The sequence below is a fragment of the Tachyglossus aculeatus genome, chromosome 22 (assembly GCF_015852505.1).
Source record: "Tachyglossus aculeatus isolate mTacAcu1 chromosome 22, mTacAcu1.pri, whole genome shotgun sequence".
NCBI classification, from domain to species: Eukaryota; Metazoa; Chordata; class Mammalia; order Monotremata; family Tachyglossidae; genus Tachyglossus; species Tachyglossus aculeatus.
In genome coordinates, this window is record NC_052087.1 from 37,659,491 (window position 1) to 37,682,064 (window position 22,574).

General features: G+C 50.2%; 1 protein-coding gene across 1 annotated transcript; it reads right to left on the reverse strand.

Moving 5' to 3' along the window:
• Positions 1-21: 21 nt before the first annotated feature.
• Positions 22-20,747, reverse strand: UBXN1 (UBX domain protein 1). Its single transcript, XM_038764621.1, has 9 exons — positions 20,657-20,747; positions 18,298-18,351; positions 17,632-17,741; positions 17,474-17,543; positions 9,363-9,554; positions 9,217-9,268; positions 8,976-9,107; positions 2,267-2,459; positions 22-177 (listed from the first exon to the last, which is right to left on the reverse strand). Exons 1-9 carry the CDS (start codon positions 20,713-20,715, stop codon positions 128-130), a joined length of 912 nt encoding a protein of 303 aa, XP_038620549.1. The 5' UTR covers positions 20,716-20,747; the 3' UTR covers positions 22-127.
• Between the last annotated feature and the right edge of the window lie 1,827 nt (positions 20,748-22,574).

Genomic DNA, 22,574 nt, shown 5'->3' on the forward strand with positions numbered 1-22,574 from the left:
ACGACTCGGGGACGGCCGGGATTCGGAGGATCCGTTTATTACGTTCGGGGGGCTGTCAGTGCTCTGTCGGGGAAAGGGGCGGGTGACCACGGCGGCGGCCGGGGACGGGAAAGGGCCGGGGGACGCTTCAGCTGCTGCATTTCTTGGCCACGATGAGGACGGCGGAAGGCACCAAACCTGCAAGCGAAAGAAAGGGGGGGAAGAATGTACTTGTACATTTCTATCCTATTTATTTTATTTTGTTGGTATGTTTGGTTCTGTTCGCTGTCTCCCCCTTTTAGACTGTGAGCCCACTGTTGGGTAGGGACTGTCTCTATGTGTTGCCAATTTGTACTTCCTAAGCGCTTAGTACAGTGCTCTGCACATAGTAAGCGCTCAATAAATACGATTGATTGATTGATTGACTGAAGAAGGCGTGGACCCTTGACCCTTTAGGATCTCATCCCCTAGGCCGCAAGCTCGTTCACTTCGGTCCTATTTACTGAGCACTTACCGTGTGTGGGGCACTGTACTAAGCGCTTGGGGGGGGGGGGGAGTACACTGTCACAACAGACAGACACATCCCCTGACCACAGCAAGCTCGTTGTGGGAAGAGAACAGTGATGATGAGGATGATGGCATTTGTTAAGCGCTTACTATATGCAAAGCACTGTTCCCTTCGCACATAGTAAGCGCTTGATAAATGCCATTAAAAAAAAAAAAGGGAACGTGTCTGCCCCACTCTGTTGCGCTGTACTCTCCCGAGCGCTTACTACGGTGCTCCGCTCACCGTAAGCGTACTCAATAAGTAGGATCGATGGATTGATTGCCAATACTAATTGTGGCATCTGTTGAGCACTTGCTATGCTCAGAGAAGCAGCGTGGCTCAGTGGAAAGAGCCCGGGCTTTGGAGTCAGGGGTCATGGGTTCGAATCCCAGCTCCACCACATGTCTGCTGTGTGGCCTTGGGCAAGTCACTTCACTTCTCTGAGCCTCAGGTCCCTCATCTGTCAAATGGGGATGAAGACTGGGAGCCCCCCTGGGGACAACCTGATCACCTCGTATCCCCCCGCCAGCGCTTAGAACAGGGCTTTGCACATAGTAAGCGCTTAACCAAGCCCAACTTGTACTTCCCAAGCGCTTAGTACAGTGCTCTGCACACAGTAAGCGCTCAATAAATACGATTGACTGATTAGCAAATGCCATCATCATCATTATCAGTGGAAAGAGCCCGGGCTTTGGAGTCAGAGGTCACGGGTTCAAATCTCGACTCTGCCCATTGTCAGCTACGTGTGACTCTGGGCAAGTCACTTCACTTCTCTGGGCCTCAGTGACCTCATCTGGAAAATGGGGATTACGACTGCGAGACCCCCCCCCGTGGAGCAACCTGTTCCCCTTGTATCCCCCCCAGCACTTAGAATAGTGCTTTGCACATGGTAAGCACTTAACAAATGCCATCATCATCATCATCAATGGAAAGAGCCTGGGCTTTGGAGCCAGAGGTCATGGGTTCAAATCTCAGCTCCACCAACTGTCAGCTGCGTGACTCTGGGCAAGTCACTTCACTTCTCCGGGCCTCGGTGACCTCATCTGGAAAATGGGGATTAAGACTGCGAGCCCCCCTGTGGGACAACCTGATCACCTTGTAACCTCCCCAGTGCTTAAAACAATGCTTTGCACATAGTAAGCGCTTCATAAATGTCATCATTATTATTATTATAATGATGGCATTCATTAATAATATCATTACGAATAATATTATAATATTACATATAGTAATATCTATATATCAATATATAATTAATAACAGAATATATATTATAATGGTATTAATAATAATTTATTATGTTGATTATTAGTATTCATTCATTCATTCAATCGTATTTATTGAGCGCTTACTGTGTGCAGAGCGCTGGACTAAGCGCTTGGGAAGTCCAAGTTGGCAACGTACAGCGACGGTCCCTACCCAACAGTGGGCTCCCGGTCCAGAAGACCGTGCCGGGCACCGTACGAAGCGCCGGGGATGGACGCAAGTTAGTCAGGTCCGCCCCAGTCCCTTCCCCGCTTCTTGGGGGGGCTCCCGTGTAAAATCCCCATTTTCCAGGTGAGCTGACTGAGGCGCTCGCCCCAGCGCCGCGCCCGAGGCCTCCCCGGGATCGGAAGAATCATAATCATAACGATGGCGTTTATTAAGCGCTTACTCGGTGCAAAGCACTGTTCTAAGCGCCGGAGGCCGGGTCCTCCCGCCCGGTCCCGGCGGCGGCGGCGGCGGTTTCTCGCGCCCTACCCAGTTCCTGGAGGGGTCTCTCCATGTCGGCCTCCGAGAAGGCCCGGCGGGGGAAGCCGCTCAGTAGCTGGACGGGGTCTTGGACGCCCCCGGCCTCGTCCCCGCGGTGCAGCTCCACGTACAGCCTCACCGCCGCCAGCTGCTCGCGGGCCCGAAACGTCTGCGTCAGGGAGCTCCCGTCCGGCAGCCTCACCTGGCCGGCGACACGCGGGGGGTCGGTCACGGCTGGGGACCGCCTACGTCGCCGATTTATCCATCCCGGGCGCTTAGTCCAGTGCTCTGCCCACAGTCAGCGCTCAATCATCATCAATCGTATTTATTGAGCAATCAATACGACGGACTGACTGCCTGAATGAATGAATGAAAGGACCGCGGGAAGAGGAGGGGACTCCCGGTGATAATAATAATAACATCGTAACCTCCCTAGCGCTTAGAACAGTGCCTTGCACATAGTAAGCGCTTAATATATGCCATTAAATAATAACAATAATAATAATTGCCGGATCTCCCGGTGATAATAATAATAATATTGTAACCTCCCTAGCGCTTAGAACAGTGCCTTGCACATAGTAAGCGCTTAATACATGCCATTAAAAAATAATCATAATAATAATTGCCGGATCTCCCGGTGATAATAATAATAATATTGCAACCTCCCTAGCGCTTAGAACAGTGCTCTGCACATAGTAAGCGCTTACTACATGCCATTAAAAAATAATAATAATAATAATTGCCGGATCTCCCGGTGATAATAATAATAATATCGTAACCTCCCTAGCGCTTAGAACAGTGCTCTGCACATAGTAAGCGCTTACTACATGCCATTAAAAAAAAATAATAATAATAATAATTGCCGGATCTCCCGGTGATAATAATAATAATATTGTAACCTCCCTAGCGCTTAGAACAGTGCTTTGCACATAGTAAGCGCTTAATACATGCCATTAAAAAATAATAATAATAATAATTGCCGGATCTCCCGGTGATAATAATAATAATATCGTAACCTCCCTAGCGCTTAGAACAGTGCTCTGCACATAGTAAGCGCTTACTACATGCCATTAAAAAATAATAATAATAATAATAATTGCCGGATCTCCCGGTGATAATAATAATAATATTGTAACCTCCCTAGCGCTTAGAACAGTGCTTTGCACATAGTAAGCGCTTAATACATGCCATTAAAAAATAATAATAATAATAATTGCCGGATCTCCCGGTGATAATAATAATAATATTGTAACCTCCCTAGCGCTTAGAACAGTGCCTTGCACATAGTAAGCGCTTAATACATGCCATTAAAAAATAATAATAATAATAATAATTGCCAGATCTCCTGGTGATAATAATAATAATATTGTAACCTCCCTAGCGCTTAGAACAGTGCTTTGCACATAGTAAGCGCTTAATACATGCCATTAAAAAATAATAATAATAAGAATTGCCGGATCTCCCGGTGATAATAATAATAATATTGTAACCTCCCTAGCGCTTAGAACAGTGCTTTGCACATAGTAAGCGCTTAATACATGCCATTAAAAAATAATAATAATAATAATTGCCAGATCTCCCGGTGATAATAATAATAATATTGTAACCTCCCTAGCGCTTAGAACAGTGCTTTGCACATAGTAAGCGCTTAATACGTGCCATTAAAAAATAATAATAATAATAATTGCCGGATCTCCCGGTGATAATAATAATAATATTGTAACCTCCCTAGCGCTTAGAACAGTGCCTTGCACATACTAAGCGCTTAATACATGCCATTAAAAAATAATAATAATAATAATAATTGCCGGATCTCCCGGTGATAATAATAATAATATTGTAACCTCCCTAGCGCTTAGAACAGTGCTCTGCACACAGTAAGTGCTTAATACATGCCATTAAAAAAAAATAATAATAATAATAATAATTGCCGGATCTCCCGGTGATAATAATAATAATATTGTAACCTCCCTAGCGCTTAGAACAGTGCCTTGCACATAGTAAGCGCTTACTACATGCCATTAAAAAATAATAATAAGAAGAATTGCCGGATCTCCCGGTGATAATAATAATATTGTAACCTCCCTAGCGCTTAGAACAGTGCCTTGCACATAGTAAGCGCTTAATACATGCCATTAAAAAATAATAATAATAAGAATTGCCGGATCTCCCGGTGATAATAATAATAATATTGTAACCTCCCTAGCGCTTAGAACAGTGCCTTGCACATAGTAAGCGCTTAATATATGCCATTAAAAAAAATAATAATAATAATTGCCGGATCTCCCGGTGATAATAATAATAATATTGTAACCTCCCTAGCGCTTAGAACAGTGCCTTGCACATAGTAAGCGCTTAATACATGCCATTAAATAATAATAATAATAATAATAATTGCCGGATCTCCCGGTGATAATAATAATAATATTGTAACCTCCCTAGCGCTTAGAACAGTGCCTTGCACATAGTAAGCGCTTAATACATGCCATTAAAAAATAATAATAATAATAATTGCCGGATCTCCCGGTGATAATAATAATAATATTGTAACCTCCCTAGCGCTTAGTGCTCTGCACATAGTAAGTGCTTAATACATGCCATTAAAAAAAATAATAATAATAATAATAATTGCCGGATCTCCCGGTGATAATAATAATAATATTGTAACCTCCCTAGCGCTTAGAACAGTGCCTTGCACATAGTAAGCGCTTACTACATGCCATTAAAAAATAATAATAAGAAGAATTGCCGGATCTCCCGGTGATAATAATAATAATATTGTAACCTCCCTAGCGCTTAGAACAGTGCCTTGCACATAGTAAGCGCTTAATACATGCCATTAAAAAATAATAATAATAAGAATTGCCGGATCTCCCGGTGATAATAATAATAATATTGTAACCTCCCTAGCGCTTAGAACAGTGCCTTGCACATAGTAAGCGCTTAATATATGCCATTAAAAAATAATAATAATAATAATTGCTGGATCTCCCGGTGATAATAATAATAATATTGTAACCTCCCTAGCGCTTAGAACAGTGCCTTGCACATAGTAAGCGCTTAATACATGCCATTAAAAAATAATAATAATTGCCGGATCTGATAAGCGCCGGGGTGGACAGCGGTCCCCAGCCCAACGTGGGGCCCGTGAGAAGCAGCAGGGCTCGGCGGAAAGAGCCCGGGCTTGGGCGTCAGAGGTCCCGGGTTCTAATCCCGCCGTCTCCCCCTTCTAGACTGTGAGCCCGCTGTTGGGTAGGGACTGTCTCTATATGTTGCCAACTTGTCCTTCCCAAGCGCTTAGTACAGTGCTCTGCACACAGTAAGCGCTCAATCAATACGATTGATTGACTGATTGTCAGCTGGGTGACTTGGGGCAAGTCACTTCTCTAGGCCTCGGTTCCCTCATCTGTCAAAGGGGGATGAAGACTGGGAGCCGCAAGTGGGAAAACCTGATCACCTCGTATTCCCCCCCCGGCGCTCAGAACAGTGCTTGGCACACAGTAAGAGCTTAACAAATGCCATCATTATTATTATTATTATTGTATCTACCCCAGCGCTCAGAACAGTGCTTGGCACACAGTGAGCGCTTAACAAACGCCATCATCATTATTATTATTATTATTGTATCTACCCCAGCGCTCAGAACAGGGCTTGGCACATAGTAAGCGCTTAACAAATGCCATCATCATTATTATTATATCTACCCCAGCGCTCAGAACAGTGCTTGGCACACAGTAAGTGCTTAACAAATGCTATCATCATTATTATTATTATTATTGTATCTATCCCAGCACTTACAACAGTGCTTGGCACATACTAAGCGCTTAAATGCCATCATCATTATTATTATTATTGTATCTACCCCAGCGCTTAGAACAGTGCTCGGCAAATAGTAAGCGCTTAACAAATGCCATCATCATCATCATCATTATTATTGTATCTACCCCAGCACTTATTAACAAATGCCATCATTATTATTATCACTGGATCTACCCCAGTGCTTAGAACAGTGCTTGGCACATAGTAAGAGCTTAACAAATGCCATCATCATTATTATTATTGTATCTACCCCAGCGCTTAGAACAGTGCTTGGCACATAGTAAGCGCTTAACAAATGCCATCATTATTATTATTATTGTATCTACGCCAGCGCTTAGAACAGTGCTTGGCACAGAGTAAGCGCTTAACAAACGCCATCATCATCATCATTATCATTATTGTATCTACCCCAGCGCTTAGAACAGTGCTTGGCACATAGTAAGCGCTTAAATGCCATCATCATTATTATTATTATTATTATTGTATCTCCCCCAGCGCTTAGAACAGTGCTTGGCACAGAGTAAGCGCTTAACAAATGCCATCATCATTATTATTACTATTGTTAGCTACCCCAGCGCTTAGAACAGTGCTTGGCACATAATAAGCGCTCAACAAATGCCATCATTATTATTATTATTGTATCTACCCCAGTGCTCAAAACAGTGCATGGCACATAGTAAGCACTTAATAAACGCCATCATTATTATATCTCCCCCAGTGCTTAAAACAGTGCTTGGCACATAGTAAGCGCTTACCAAATGCCATCATTATTATTATCATTGTCACTGTATCTACCCCAGCACTTAGAACAGTGCTTGGCACATAGTAAGTGCTTAACAAATGCTATTATTATTATTATTATTATTATTATTATTATATCTACCCCAGCGCTCAGAACAGTGCTTGGCACATAGTAAGCGCTTAACAAATGCCATCATTATTATTATTACTGTACTTACCCCAGCGCTTAGAACAGTGCTTGGCACATAGTAAGCGCTTAACGAACACCAACAAAACAAACACCAACATTATTATTACGAGGGCACTGAGGCACTTGCCCGAGTGATTTGCCCAAGTCACCTGGCAGCGGACGAGTGGCGGAGCCGGGATTAGAACCCGGATCCCTGCCGACTCCGGGGCCCGGGCTCCCTCCACTAGGCCCCGCCGCTTCTTCGTCGATCCGGGCGCCCGAGCGAAGAGAAGTGACACAGGGCGGCCGGCTCCCATCCCGCCCCCCGCCTTATCTTTTATTTGTACATATTTATTCTATTTATTTTATTTTGTTAATATGTTTTGTTTTGTTGTCTGTCTCCCCCTTCTAGACTGTGAGCCCGCTGCTGGGTAGGGACCGTCTCTATATGTCGCCGACTTGTCCTTCCCAAGCACTCAGTCCAGTGCTCCGCACACAGTAAGCGCTCAATCAATACGATTGAATGAATGAATGAATGAATTTATCACTATTTATTTTACTTGTATATATTTATTTTATTAACGATGTGCGTGCAGCTATAATTCTATTTATTCTGACGGTTTTGCCACCTGTCTCCATGTTTTGTCGTCCGTCTCCCCCTTCTAGACTGTGAGCCCGCTGCTGGGTAGGGAATGAATGAATTTATCATTATTTATTTTACTTGTATATATTTACTCTATTTTAATAATGATGTGCATGTAGCTATAATTCTATTCATTCTGACGGTTTTGCCGCATGTCTCCATGTTTTGTCGTCCGTCTCCCCCTTCTAGACTGTGAGCCCACTGTTGGGTAGGGACTGTCTCTATATGTTGCCGACTTGTCCTTCCCAAGCGCTCAGTCCACTGCTCCGCACACAGTAAGCGCTCAATTAATACGATTGAATGAATGAATGAACTTATCACTATTTTACTTGTATATATTTACTTTATTAATGATGTGCATGTAGCTGTAATTCTATTTATTCTGACGGTTTTGCCACCTGTCTCCATGTTTTGTCGTCCGTCTCCCCCTTCTAGACTGTGAGCCCGCTGCTGGGTAGGGAATGAATTTATCATTATTTATTTCACTTGTATATATTTACTCTATTTTATTAACGATGTGCATGTAGCTATAATTCTATTTATTCTGATGGTTTTGCCACCTGTTGCCATGTTTTGTCATCCGTCTCCCCCTTCTAGACTGTGAGCCCACTGTTGGGTAGGGACCGTCTCTATATGTTGCCAACTTGTACTTCCCAAGCGCTTAGTCCAGTGCTCCGCACACAGTAAGCGCTCAATCAATACGATTGAATGAATGAATGAATTTATCACTATTTTACTTGTATATATTTATTTTATTAACGATGTGCATGTAGCTATAATTCTATTTATTCTGATGGGTTTTGCCACCTGTCGCCATGTTTTGTCGTCCGCCTCCCCCTTCTAGACTGTGAGCCCACTGCTGGGTAGGGACTGTCTCTCTCTGTTGTGGACTTGTCCTTCCCAAGCGCTCAGTCCAGTGCTCCGCACACAGTAAGAGCTCAATCAATACGATTGAATGAATGAATTTATCACTGTTTATTTTACTTGTATATATTTGCTCTATTTTATTAATGATGCGCATGTAGCTATAATTCTATTTATTCTGACGGTTTTGCCGCCTGTCTCCATGTTTTGTCGTCCGTCTCCCCCTCCTAGACTGTGAGCCCACTGTTGGGTAAGGACTGTCTCTATACGTTGCCAACTTGTACTTCCCAAGCGCTTAGTCCAGTGCTCCGCACACAGTAAGCGCTCAATAAATATGATTGATTGATTGATTAGATGTCGCCGACTCGTCCTTCCCAAGCGCTCAGCCCAGCGCTCCGCACACAGTAAGCGCTCAGTCAATCCGACTGAACGAACGAACGGGTGGGAAGCGGGGCTCCCGACGCCGCGGCGGCGGACGGTACCTGAATGCGGCACTGGTCGTACTCCCGCTTGGTGGGCGGCTCCTGGCTGGGAGAGGAGGGCACCGGGCCTGGCTCGGACGCGGGGGATGATGCCGCCGCCGCCGCCGCCGCTCCGGGGCCGGCGCCGCCGAACTGGGCCGGGAGGGGAGAGGAGGGGGACAGGACGGCCTATGGCGCCCGCCCCCCGCGACGTGGCCGGGATCGCGCCCGCTCACCCGCCCAACCGGCCCCGGGCACCCACCTTCTTGGCCCGCTCCATTTTGTCCCTCTCGATCTTTTCTCGCACTCGCTGCCTGCAAGGCAGAGCGGGAGTTGAGGCCCGGTGGCGACGGCGGGCCACCCCGCCGCCGGGCCCCCCGCCCCCGCCTCCCGCCGCCGGGCCCCGACCTGGCCGCCGTCTCCTCGGCCCGCTCCCTCCTGCGCTCCTCGGCCGCCCGGCGCATCTCATCCTCCTGCAGCCGCTGGCGGGCGGCCGACAGCTCCTGCCCCTGCCTCCTGCGCTGGCGTTCCCGCTCCACCGCTTCCCGCTGCTCCCTCTCCCCCCGCTCCCGCTGCTTCTGGGCCACCAGTTCCAGCATCCTGCAGCAGCGGGAGCACGGGGAACCACCGTGACGACACCCGGGGCCGGTTTGGGGGGAAAGAAACAAACAAAAAAAAGACGCTCGCTCCGGCCTGGGCACCGCGCTCGGCGCCGGGCAAGATATGAGAAAGTTGGGTCGTGCGGTAGTACTGATCATGATGATGGCACTTATTAAGCGCTTACTATGTGCAAAGCACCGTTCTAAGCGCTGGGGAGGTTACAAGGTGATCGGGTTGCCCCACGGGGGGCTCACGGTCTTCATCCCCATTTGACAGATGAGAGAACTAAGGCCCAGAGAAGAACCCAAAGTCACACAGCTGACAAGTGGCGGTACTGGGGCTTGAACCCATAATAATAATAATGATGGTATTTGTTAAGCGCTTACTATGTGCAAAGCACTGTTCTAAGCACTGGGAGGATACAAGGGGATCAGGTTGTCCCATGTGGGGCTCACAGTCTTCATCCCCATTTGACAGATGAGGGAACTGAGGCCCAGAGAAGAAGCCAAAGTCACACAGCTGACAAGTGGCAGTGCTGGGATTTGAACCCATAATAATAATAATGATGGTATTTGTTAAGCGCTTACTATGTGCAAAGCACTGTTCTAAGCCCTGGGGGGATACAAGGGGATCGGGTTGTCCCACATGGGGCTCACAGTCTTCATCCCCATTTGACAGATGGGGGAACTGAGGCCCAGAGAAGAAGCCAAAGTCACACAGCTGACAAGTGGCGGTGCTGGGATTTGAACCCATACTAATAATAATAATGATGATGGTATTTGTTAAGCGCTTACTATGTGCAAAGCACTGTTCTAAGCACTGGGGGGATACAAGGGGATCGGGTTGTCCCACGGGGGGCTCCCAGTCTTCATCCCCATTTTACAGATGAGGGAACTGAGGCCCAGAGAAGAAGCCAAAGTCACACAGCTGACAAGTGGCGGTGCTGGGATTTGAACCCATACTACTAATAATAATGATGATGGTATTTGTTAAGCGCTTACTATGTGCAAAGCACTGTTCTAAGCACTGGGGGGATAAAACGTGATCAGGTGGTCCCACGGGGGGGCTCACAGTCTTCACCCCCATTTGACAGATGAGGGAATTGAGGCACAGAGAAGAAGCCAGTCACACAGCTGACAAGTGGCGGTGCTGGGATTTGAACCCATGACCTCCGACTCCAAAGCCCGGGCTTTTTCCACTGAGCCACGCTGCTTCTCTGGTGGACACGAGCTCGTGAGAAGCAGGGCTAGAGCCCGGGCCCGGGAGCTGGCTGGGCGTGGGTTCATTCATTCATTCATTAATCAATCAATCGTATTTATTGAGCGCTTACTGTGTGCAGAGCACTGTACTAAGCGCTAGGGAAGGACAAGCTGGCAACGTATGGAGACGGTCCCTTCCCAACAGCGGGCTCACAGTCTAGAAGGGGGAGTCGGACAACAAAACGTATTAACTGGCTCTACCACTTTGCTGTGTGATCTTTTAGACTGTGAGCCCACTGTTGGGTAGGGACTGTCTCTAGATGCTGCCAACTTGTACTTCCCAAGCGCTTAGTACAGTGCTCTGCACACAGTAAGCGCTCAATAAATACGATTGGTTGATTGATCCTGGGCAGGTCACTTCACTTCCCTGGGCCTCGGTGACCTCATCGGCAATACGGACATCGAGACCGGGAGCCCCGCACGGGACAGGGACCGTGTCCAACCCGATTTGCTTGAATCCACCCTGACGGCTACGACAGTGCCTGGCACCTAGTAAGCGCTTAGCAAATACCATCGTTACCATTAGGTCACAGTAAGCGCTCAATAAATACGATTGATTGATTAGGTCAGACACAGCCCCCGGCCCTCATCGGGCTGACAGTCTACGCGGGAGGGAGACCCGTTATTTCATCCCCTTTTTACAGATGAGATCACCGAGGCCTAGAGAAGACCGACCCGAGGTCACACCGCAGGGAAGCGGTCTGACCCCGAGGCCCGCGCTCCTTCCGCCACGCTACGGGGCTTAACGGGGTTTATTAAGCGCTTACCGTGTGCGGGGAACTGTACTGAGCGCTGGGAAAGTACACCGAGGTGGGAATTTGACCCAGATTCATCCATTCATTCATTGCATCGTATTGATTGAGCGCTTACTGTGTGCAGAGCACTGGACTAAGCGCTTGGGAAGGACAAGCGGGCAACGTATAGAGACGGTCCCTCCCCAACAACGGGCTCACAGTCTAGGAGGGGGAGATGGACAACAAAATAAAACATGTGGACGGGATGAGAGCTCGCCTCCTCCGGGAGGCCTTCCCAGACTGAGCCCCCTCCTTCCTCTCCCCGTCCTCCCCCCTCCATCCCCCCCGTCCTACCTCCTTCCCCTCCCCACAGCCCCTGTATATATATATATGTATATATGTATATATATATGTATACATATACATATATACACACACATATACATATATATATATACACACACATATACATATATATATATATGTGTGTGTGTGTTTATACGGATTTATTACTCTACTTATTTGTACATACTTATTCCATTTATTTTATTTTGTTAATATGTTTTGTTTTGCCGTCTGTCTCCCCCTTCTAATTAATAATAATGGCATTTGTTAAGTGCTTACTATGTGCCAAGCACTGTTCTAAGCACTGGGGGGGTGGGGGGAATACAGGGTGATCAGGTTGTCCCACGGGGGGCTCACAGTCTTCATCCCCATTTTCCAGATGAGATCACTGAGGCCCAGAGAATAATGATGGCATTTTTATTAAGCGCTTACTATGTGCCAAGCACTGTTCTAAGCGCTGAGGAGGTTACAAGGTGATCAGGTTGTCCCACGGGGGGCTCACGGTCTTCATCCCCATTTTTCCAGATGAGGTCGCTGAGGCCCAGAGAAGTGAAGTGGCTTGCCCAAAGTCACCCAGCTGACAGGTGGCGGAGGCGGGATTAGAACCCACGACCTCTGACTCCCAAGCCCGGGTTCTTTCCACTGAGCCACGCCGCTTCTCTCGACTTCTTCTAGACTGTGAGCCCGCTGTTGGGTAGGGACCGTCTCTAGATGTTGCCGACTTGCCCTTCCCAAGCGCTTAGTCCAGTGCTCTGCCCACAGTAGGCGCTCAGTAAATACGACTGAATGAATGAATTTGTTCTGACAACTTGACACCTTTCTCCATGTTTTGTCGTCTGTCTCCCCCTTCTAGACTGTGAGCCCGCTGTTGCGTAGGGACCGTCTCTAGACGTTGCCGACTTGTCCTTCCCAAGCGCTCAGTCCAGTGCTCTGCACATGGTAAGCGCTCAATAAATACGACTGAAGGAACGAACGAATGAATCCTGCTCCTCAACCGGCTCGCGATCAAGAATATAAGGGGGAAGAGAGGACCGGCGACAGGCACGGAAGGGAGGACGAAACCACAAAAAGCAGTGGAGCAGCCTACAGGACAGACACACGCAAAAGAAACTGGTCCTTCCCAAGCGCTTAGTCCAGTGCTCTGCACACAGTGGGCGCTCAATAAATACGATCGATTGAAAAGGAAAACAGAAAGCGGGATTAGAGGAGCAGAGTTTCAGGCCCCCCGGGCCTCGGAGTCCAAGGCGGGCGCAACCGGAGCCGCGGCGACTGACCGGTCCAGCGGCCGGGAGGGGCCGCGGATGGAGAGACGGATCTCTAGCGGCATCCGAGATCCCAGGGAAACCGACGAGGTTTCTCCAAGACGTTTGACCGTCGGTATTTACTGAGCGCTTACTGCGTGCGGAGGACTGTACTAAGCACCTGGGAGAGGACGACATCATAGGCATAAGGAGCCCATAAGGAGATTAGAGAGGCAGCGTGGCTCGGCGGCAAGATCCCGGGCCCGGGAATCGGAGGGCGTTGGGTTCTAATCCCGGCTCCGCCGCCGATCAGCTCTGTGACCTTGGGCGAGTCACTTCCATTAAAGCTAGCGTGGCTTAGTGGAAAGAGCACAGGCTTGGGAGTCAGAGGTCGTGGGTTCTAATCCCGGCTATGCCACTTATCAGCTGTGTGACTTTGGGCAACTTCTCTGTACCTCAGTTCCCTCATCTGCAAAAAATGGGGATTAAAACTGTGAGCCCCCCGTGGGACAACCTGATTACCTTGTATCAACCCCAGCGCTTAGAACAGTGCTTTCCACATAGTAAGTGCTTAACAAATACCATAATTACTATTATTGGGGAAGCAGCGTGGCTCAGTGGAAAGAGCCTGGGCTTTGGAGTCAGAGGTCAGAGGTTCAAATCCCGGCTCCGTCAATTGTCAGCTGTGTGACTCTGGGCAAGTCACTTAACTTCTCTGTGCCTCAGTTACCTCATCTGTAAAATGGGGATTAAGACTGTGAGCCCCCTGTGGGACAATCTGATCACCTTGTAACCTCCCCAACGCTTAGAACAGTGCTTGGCACATAGTAAGCGCTGAATAAATGCCATCATTATTATTATTATTAATATGCTCTTGGCCTCAGTTCCCTCATCTGTCAAACGGGGATGAATCAATCGATCAGTCAACCGTATTTATTGAGCGCTTACTGTGTGCAAAGCACTGGACTAAGTGCTTGGGAAGTACAAGTTGGCAATGCATAGAGACGGTCCCTACCCAACAGTCTAGAAGGGGGAGACGGAGAACAAAACAAAACATATTAACAAAATAAAACAAATAAAATAAAATAAATAGATATGTACAAGTAAAATAAATAGAGTAATAAATCCGTACAAACATCTATACATATACACAGGTGCTGTGGGGAAGGGAAGGAGGGAAGGCAGGGGGGATGGAAAGGGGGAGGAGGGGCCCCTCTGAAGACCGTGAGCCCCATGTGGGACAACCTGATTACAGGGTATCTACCCCAGCGCTTGGCACATTGTAAGCGCTTAACAAATACCTACCTTATTATCATTATTACGGTCTAGAACGGGCGTCGTTAGACGTTAAAAGCACATCTGACGAGCTGAAGCTTTGGGCTGGGCTTGGGTCACGGGGGGGAGTTCCTTCCTTCATTCGATCGCATTTACTGAGCGCCTACTGTTGGAGAAGCAGCGTGACTCGGTGGAAAAGTAGGGGCTTTGGGGTCAGAGGTCATGGGTTCCAATCCCGGCTGCGCCACTTGTCAGCTGGGTGACTTTGGGCAAGTCACTTGACTTCTCTGGGCCTCAGTGACCTCACCTGCCAAATGGGGATGAAGACCGGGAGCCCCCCGTGGGACCACCTGATCACCTTGTAACCTCCCCAGCGCTCAGAACAGTGCTCTGCACGTAGCAAGCGCTTAATAAATGCCATCATTATTATTTTTAAGCGCTTAACAAATACCATCTTTGTTATCACGGCGACTGCGTGCCGAGCACTGCACTAAGCACTTGGGGGGAGTACAGCAGAACCATAACCGGACTCCCCCTTCTAGACTGTGAGCCCACTGTGGGGTAGGGACCGTCTCTCTATGTTGCCAACTTGGACTTCCCAAGCGCTTAGTCCAGTGCTCTGCACACAGTAAGCGCTCAGTAAATACGACCGGATGAATGAATCTGTTCTGACGACTTGACCCCTGTCTCCATGTTTTGTTTTGTCGTCCGTCTCCCCCTTCTAGACTGTGAGCCCGCTGTTGGGTGGGGACCGTCTATATGTCGCCAACTTGGACTTCCCAAGCGCTTAGTCCAGCGCTCTGCACACAGTAAGCGCTCAGTAAATACGACCGGATGAATGAATCTGTTCTGACGACTTGACCCCCGTCTCCATGTTTTGTTTTGTCGTCCGTCTCCCCCTTCTAGACTGTGAGCCCGCTGTTGGGTGGGGACTGTCTATATGTCGCCAACTTGGACTTCCCAAGCGCTTAGTCCAGCGCTCTGCACACGGTAAGCGCTCAGTAAATACGACCGGATGAATGAATTTGTTCTGACGACTTGACCCCCGTCTCCATGTTTTGTTTTGTCGTCCGTCTCCCCCTCCTAGACTGTGAGCCCGCTGTTGGGTAGGAACTGTCTATATGGCGCCAACTTGGACTTCCCAAGCGCTTAGTCCAGCGCTCTGTACACAGTAAGCGCTCAGTAAATACGACCGGATGAATGAATCTGTTCTGACGACTTGACCCCTGTCTCCATGCTTTGTTTTGTCGTCCGTCTCCCCCTTCTAGACTGTGAGCCCGCTGTTGGGTAGGGACTGTCTATATGTCACCAACTTGGACTTCCCAAGCGCTTAGTCCAGCGCTCTGCACACAGTAACCGCTCAGTAAATACGACTGGATGAATCTGTTCTGACGACTTGACCCCCGTCTCCATGTTTTGTTTTGTCGTCCGTCTCCCCCTTCTAGACTGTGAGCCCGCTGTTGGGTGGGGACCGTCTATATGTCGCCAACTTGGACTTCCCAAGCGCTTAGTCCAGCGCTCTGCACACAGTAACCGCTCAGTAAATACGACTGGATGAATCTGTTCTGACGACTTGACCCCCGTCTCCATGTTTTGTTTTGTCGTCCGTCTCCCCCTTCTAGACTGTGAGCCCGCTGTTGGGTGGGGACCGTCTATATGTCGCCAACTTGGACTTCCCAAGCGCTTAGTCCAGTGCTCTGCACACAGTATGCGCTCAGTAAATACGACTGGATGAATTTGTTCTGACGACTTGACACCCGCCTCCATGCTTTGTTTTGTCGTCCGTCTCCTCCTCCTAGACTGTGAGCCCGCTGTCGGGTGGGGCCCGTCTCTTTATGATCCCAACTTGGACTTCCCAAGCGCTTAGTCCAGCGCTCTGCACACAGTAAGCGCTCAGTAAATACGACCGGATGAATGAATCTGTTCTGACGGCTTGACCCGTCTCCATGTTTTGTTTTGTCGTCCGTCTCCCCCTTCTAGACTGTGAGCCCGCTGTTGGGTAGGGACTGTCTATATGTCACCAACTTGGACTTCCCAAGCGCTTAGTCCAGTGCTCTACACACAGTAACCGCTCAGTAAATACGACTGGATGAATTTGTTCTGACGACTTGACCTGTCTCCATGTTTTGTTTTGTCGTCCGTCTCCCCCTTCTAGACTGTGAGCCCGCTGTTGGGTGGGGACCGTCTATATGTCGCCAACTTGGACTTCCCAAGCGCTTAGTCCAGCGCTCTGCACACGGTAAGTGCTCAGTAAATACGACTGGATGAATGAATTTGTTCTGACGACTTGACCCCCGTCTCCATGTTTTGTTTTGTCGTCCGTCTCCCCCTTCTAGACCGTGAGCCCGCTGTTGAGTACGGACTGTCTATATGTCACCAACTTGGACTTCCCAAGCGCTTAGTCCAGCGCTCTGCACACAGTAAGCGCTCAGTAAATACGACCGGATGGATGAATTTGTTCTGACGACTTGACCCGTCTCCATGTTTTGTTTTGTCGTCCGTCTCCCCCTTCTAGACTGTGAGCCCGCTGTTGGGTAGGAACTGTATATATGGCACCAACTTGGATTTCCCAAGCGCTTAGTCCAGCGCTCTGCACACAGTAAGCGCTCAGAAAATACGACCGGATGAATGAATTTGTTCTGACGACTTGACCCCGTCTCCATGTTTTCTTTTGTCGTCCGTCTCCCCCTTCTAGACTGTGAGCCCGCTGTCGGGTGGGGACCGTCTCTCCATGTCGCCAACTTGGACTTTCCAAGTGCTTAGTCCAGCGTTCTGCACACAGTAAGCGCTCAGAAAATACGACCGGATGAATGAATTTGTTCTGACGACTTGACCCCGTCTCCATGTTTTCTTTTGTCGTCCGTCTCCCCCTCCTAGACTGTGAGCCCGCTGTCGGGTGGGGACCGTCTCTCCATGTCGCCAACTTGGACTTTCCAAGTGCTTAGTCCAGCGTTCTGCACACAGTAAGCGCTCAATATGATTGAACGAATGATCGTTCCCTGCCGCCGAGGAGCCGAGCGGGCGACCCGCGGGTCCCGGGAAGACGGGGGTTTTCCCTACCGTACCTCTTGGTCTGTTCTCTCTTCTCTTCCTCGCTGAGCGGCGGCTTCTCCTCTCCCTCGGCTCTCACGGGCGCTAGAAACAGGGAATCCCGATCACCGCTCGGGCCTCTCCGGCTCCTCCGCGGCCACCTCCCCGGCCCATTTCCCCCCCGCGCTCCGACCTTCCGGGCGGCCACTCCCTTCGGCTGGAGAACCGGGCCCCGAGGGATGGCCCCCGGGGGGGGACGGGGCCTCGTCGTCCGCGTCCACGTCGTCTTCGTGCTCCATCAGCCTGGCGGCGGGAGGGGAGGTCAGCTCGTGGTGGGCAGGGAAACTGCCATTTCATCATCACAGGGCCCTCTCCCGAGCGCTCAGTACAGTGCTCTGCGCACGGAAAGCGCTCCGAAAAGTACGACAGAGCGAGAAAAGGGGGGGCAGAGAGAGCTGCTGCAGCCCCCCAAAGAGCTGCCCATCCGTCCCTCCGGCGCCCTCGCTCCTCCTCTAGATTGACAGCTCGTCAATCAATCAATCGATCGGATTTATTGAGCGCTTACTGTGTGCAGAGCACTGGACTAAGCGCTTGGGAAGGACAAGTTGGCAACATCTAGAGACGGTCCCTACCCAACAGTGGGCTCACAGTCTAGAAGGCAGGGGGGCTCGTCGGGGGCAGGAATGTGATCGCTCACTCCCTTGTGCCGTATTCATTCATTCAATCGTATTTATTGAGCGCTTACCGTGTGCGGAGCACTGGACTAAGCGCTCAATAAATACCCTTGCTAGATGTCCCCTCCAGCCCCGCCTTCCCCCACCCCACATTTTCCTTCCATCTCTTGGTCTTCCCCTCTCACCAGTCCATGGCAGATTCAATGCCCTGGTTCCCGGTCAGCGTCAAAGCCTTCTCCCTGGGAGAAAATAATAATAATAATAATAATAATGATAACGGCATTTATTAAGCGCTTACTATGTGCCAAGCACCGTTCTAAGCACTGGGGAGGTTACAAGGCGATCGGGTTGTCCCACGGGGAGCTCCCGGGGCAGAGAGAAGTCCAGTGACTTGCCCCAAGTCACACAGCTGACAAGTGGTGGAGTCAGGATTTGAACCCATGACTTCTGACTCCAGAGCCCGGGCTCTTTCTGTTGAGCGGAGTCACCCCTTCTCCTTAGGGGCAAAGGGCGTGAGGAATCACCCCTTTTCCCGAAGGGCAAACGGGAACGGGAAGGGAAAATGGGTATGAGATCTTCATTCCCGTCTCCCCCTCTCGACCGGACCCCTGTTGTGGACGGAGGGGCGCGTCCCCCACTTCTTGTTATCCGGCCCTCTCCCGAGCGCTCACTACAGTGCTCCGCGCACAATCAGCGCTCACTAAACACGTCTGGTGAAGTGCCTGGTGGAGAGGGGTGGGAAGAGAGGGGTGGGTCTCCATGGGGCTCAGTCGGGAGTCCGAGGTCGTGGGTTCTAATCCCGGCTCCGCCACCGATCGGCCGCGTGACTCTGGGCAAGTCGCTTCACTTCTCTGGGCCTCAGTTTCCTCGTCTGGAAAATGGGGGTGAAGACTGCGAGCCCCACGGGGGACAACCTGATCACCTTGTATCTTCTCCAGTGCTAAGAACGGTGCTTGGTACATAGTAAGTGCTTCACAAATACCATCATCATCATCATCCCCATCATCATCATGGGGCAGGTTGGGGAATCTCCGGGGGTGGGCGGGGGGAAGGAGGGCTAAAGGGGGAAGGGAATCTCCCAAGGTGGGGGGACGGGGACTGAGGGGGACAGGGGAGGGAAAGAAAGGGGGGGGGGAGAAGGGGGAAGGGATGGAAGAGGGGGAGGGTGGAGAAAATCAATCAATCGTATTTATTGAGCGCTTACTGTGTGCAGAGCACTGTACTAAGTGCTTGGGAAGTCCAAGTTGGCAACATCTAGAGACGGTCCCTACTCAACAGCGGGCTCACAGTCTAGTAGGGGGAGAAGGGATGGAGGGGGAAGGAGGAGAGGAAGAGGATGGACGGGGAGGGAGGAAAGAGAGGAGAGGACGGTTGGGGGGTCTATATGTCGCTAGCTTGTACTTCCCAAGCGCTTAGTACAGTGCCCTGCACACAGTATGTGCTCAATAAATACGATTGAATGAATGAAAGAGAGGAGGAGGGGGAAGAGAGAAGGGATGGGGAGGGGAAAGAGGGAGAGAAGGGATGGAGGGAGGAAAGGGGGAGGGGAATGGGGGAGGGAGAGGGGAGGGGGAGGGGAGAAGGGAGGGGAGAAGGGATGGAGGGGGAGGGGAGAAGGGGGGAGAGGGAAGGGAATGGGGGGAGAGAAGATGGGGGAGGGAGGGGGAGAGAAGACGGGGGAGGAAGGGAGGGAGGGAGAATCCTAGACCTTGACAGGAAGGAGGGAAGGCAGGCAACAAAGCCTGCCCTCCGAACCAGCGCTTACAACAGTGCCGGGCACCTAGTAAGTGCTTAACAAATACCGTAATGATGATAATAATAATAACAATAATAGCAACTCTAGACTGGGAGCCCAGTGTTGGGTAGGGACCATCTCTGGATGTTGCCGGCTTGTCCTTCCCAAGCGCTTAGTCCAGTGCTCTGCACACAGTAAGCGCTCAATAAATACGATTGAGTGAATGAATGAGGGGGAGAGGGAGGGAAGAGGAGGGAGGGGGAGGGGGTGGAGGGGGAGGGGGGAGGAGGGAGGGGGAGGGGATGGAGGGGGAGGGGATGGAGGGGGAAGGGAATGGGGGAGGGAGTGGGGAGGGGGAGAAGGAAGGGAAGTGGAGGGGGGGAAGTGGAGGGAGGGAGGGAGGGGGGAGAAGGGAAGGAGGGAAGGGGAGGGGGGGAGAAGGGATGGAGGGAAGGGGAGGGGGGGAGAAGGGATGGAGGGGGAGAGGGAAGCGAATGGGGGAGGGAGAGAGGAGGGGGAGAAGGGATGGAGAGGGGAAGGGAATGGGGAGAAGGAAGGGGAGGGAGGGGGAGAGGGAAGGGAAGGGAAAGGGGGAGAGGGGATGGAGGGGGACGGGAGAAGGGGGCAGAGGGAAGGGAATGGGGGAGGGGGAGGGGGGAGGGAAGGAATGGGGGAGGGGGAGAAGGAAGGGGAGGGAGGGGGAAGGGAATAGGGGGAGGGAGGGGGGGATGGAGGGGGGAGGGGGATGTCCCGGGGGGGCGGGGCGGGTCCTGGGGGGGAGGGGCGGTGTGGGGTGGTGGGGCCCTTACGCGCGCGCCGGCGGGAAGCCCATCTCGATGAGGCTGTCCAGGGCGGTGCGGTCCGACATGGCGCCCACACGGCGCCTCACCGGGGGGCGGGCGGGACACGGACGGACAGAGAGAGAGAGAGACACGGCCCGGGCGGGGGGGGGGGGAAACAACCGGAAGCGGACCGACCGACCGACCGACCGACGGACAGGCCGACCGGCCCCCTCCCCTCTCCTCCCCTCCCCTCCCCGTCCGGCGGCGGGGGCGGGGCCTGGTCACGTGGGGCGTCGACGGCGGCCGTGGAGGGACCGGCGGGGGCGTCCGCGCTCCGGGGACTCCTTAACCCCTCCCCCGGCGCATGCGCAGAATGGGGGGGCGGGGCCTCGGGGGGGGCGGGGCGGGGCCTCGGCTTCCTAGGCAACCGTCCCCGCCGCCGGCGCTGAGGGGCCCCCGCACCGAGCTCCTTCGTTCATTCATTCATTCATTCATTCATTCATTCATTAATCATCCATTCATTCATTCTTCATTCATTCATTCTTCATCCATTCATTCTTCATCCATTCATTCATTCTTCATTCATTCATTCATTCTTCATTCGTTCGTTCTTCATTCATTCATCCTTTATCCATTCATTCATTCTTCATTCATTCATTCTTCATTCATTCATTCATTCTTCATTCATTCATCCTTTATCCATTCATTCATTCTTCATTCATTCATTCTTCATTCATTCATTCGTTCATTCTTCATTCATTCATTCGTTCATTCTTCATTCGTTCATTCTTCATTCATTCATTCATTCTTCATCCATTCATCCATTCATTCATTCTTCATCCATTCATTCATTCTTCATTCATTCATTCGTTCATTCATTCTTCATTCAGCGTGGCTCAGTGGAAAGAGCCCAGGCTTTGGAGTCAGAGGTCATCGGTTCGAATCCCGGCTCCGCCACGTGTCTGCTGTGTGACCTTGGGCAAGTCACTTCACTTCTCTGAGCCTCAGGTCCCTCATCTGTAAAATGGGAATTAAGACTGTGACCCCCGACATGGGACAACCTGATCGCCTTGTATCCCCCCCCAGCGCTTAGAACAGTGCTCTGCACATAGTAAGCGCTTAACAAATGCCATCATTGTTATTATTATTCATTCATTCATTCATTTGTTCATTCATTCGTTCGTTCATTCAGTGATGATGGTCATTCACTCATCCACTCAGTCATATTCATTGAGCACTTACTGTGTGCTGAGCACTGGACTAAGCGCTTGGGAAGGACAAATTGGCAATATATAGAGATGGTCATTCATTCAATCGTATTTATTGAGCACTTACTGTGTGCAGAGCACTGGACTAAGCGCTTGGGAAGTTCAAGTCAACAACCTAGAGATAGTCATTCATTCACTCATTCATTCAATTATATCGATTGAGCGCTTACTATGTGCAGAGCACTGGACTAAGCGCTTGGGAAGTATAATTAGGCAACATATAGAGATGGTCATTCATTCAATTGTATCGTTTGAGCACTTACCGTGTGCAGAGCACTGGACTAAGCACTTGGGAAGGACAAATTGGCAACATCTAGAGATGGTCAGTCATTCATTCTTTCAATTGTATCAATTGAGCACTTACTGTGTGCAGAGCACTGGACTAAGCGCTTGGGAAGTGCAAGTTGTCAACATATAGAGACAGTCATTCATTCAGTCAGTCGTACTGATTGAGCGCTTACTGTGTGCAGAGCACTGGACTAAGTGCTTGGGAAGTAATAATAATAATAATGATAGCATTTATTAAATGTTTACTATGTGCAAAGCACTGTTCTAAGCACTGGGGAGGTTACAAGGTGATCAAGGTGTCTGTCGGGAGGCTCACAGTCTTCATCCCCATTTTACAGATTCATTCATTCATTCATTCAATCGTATTTATAGAGCGCTTACTGTGTGCA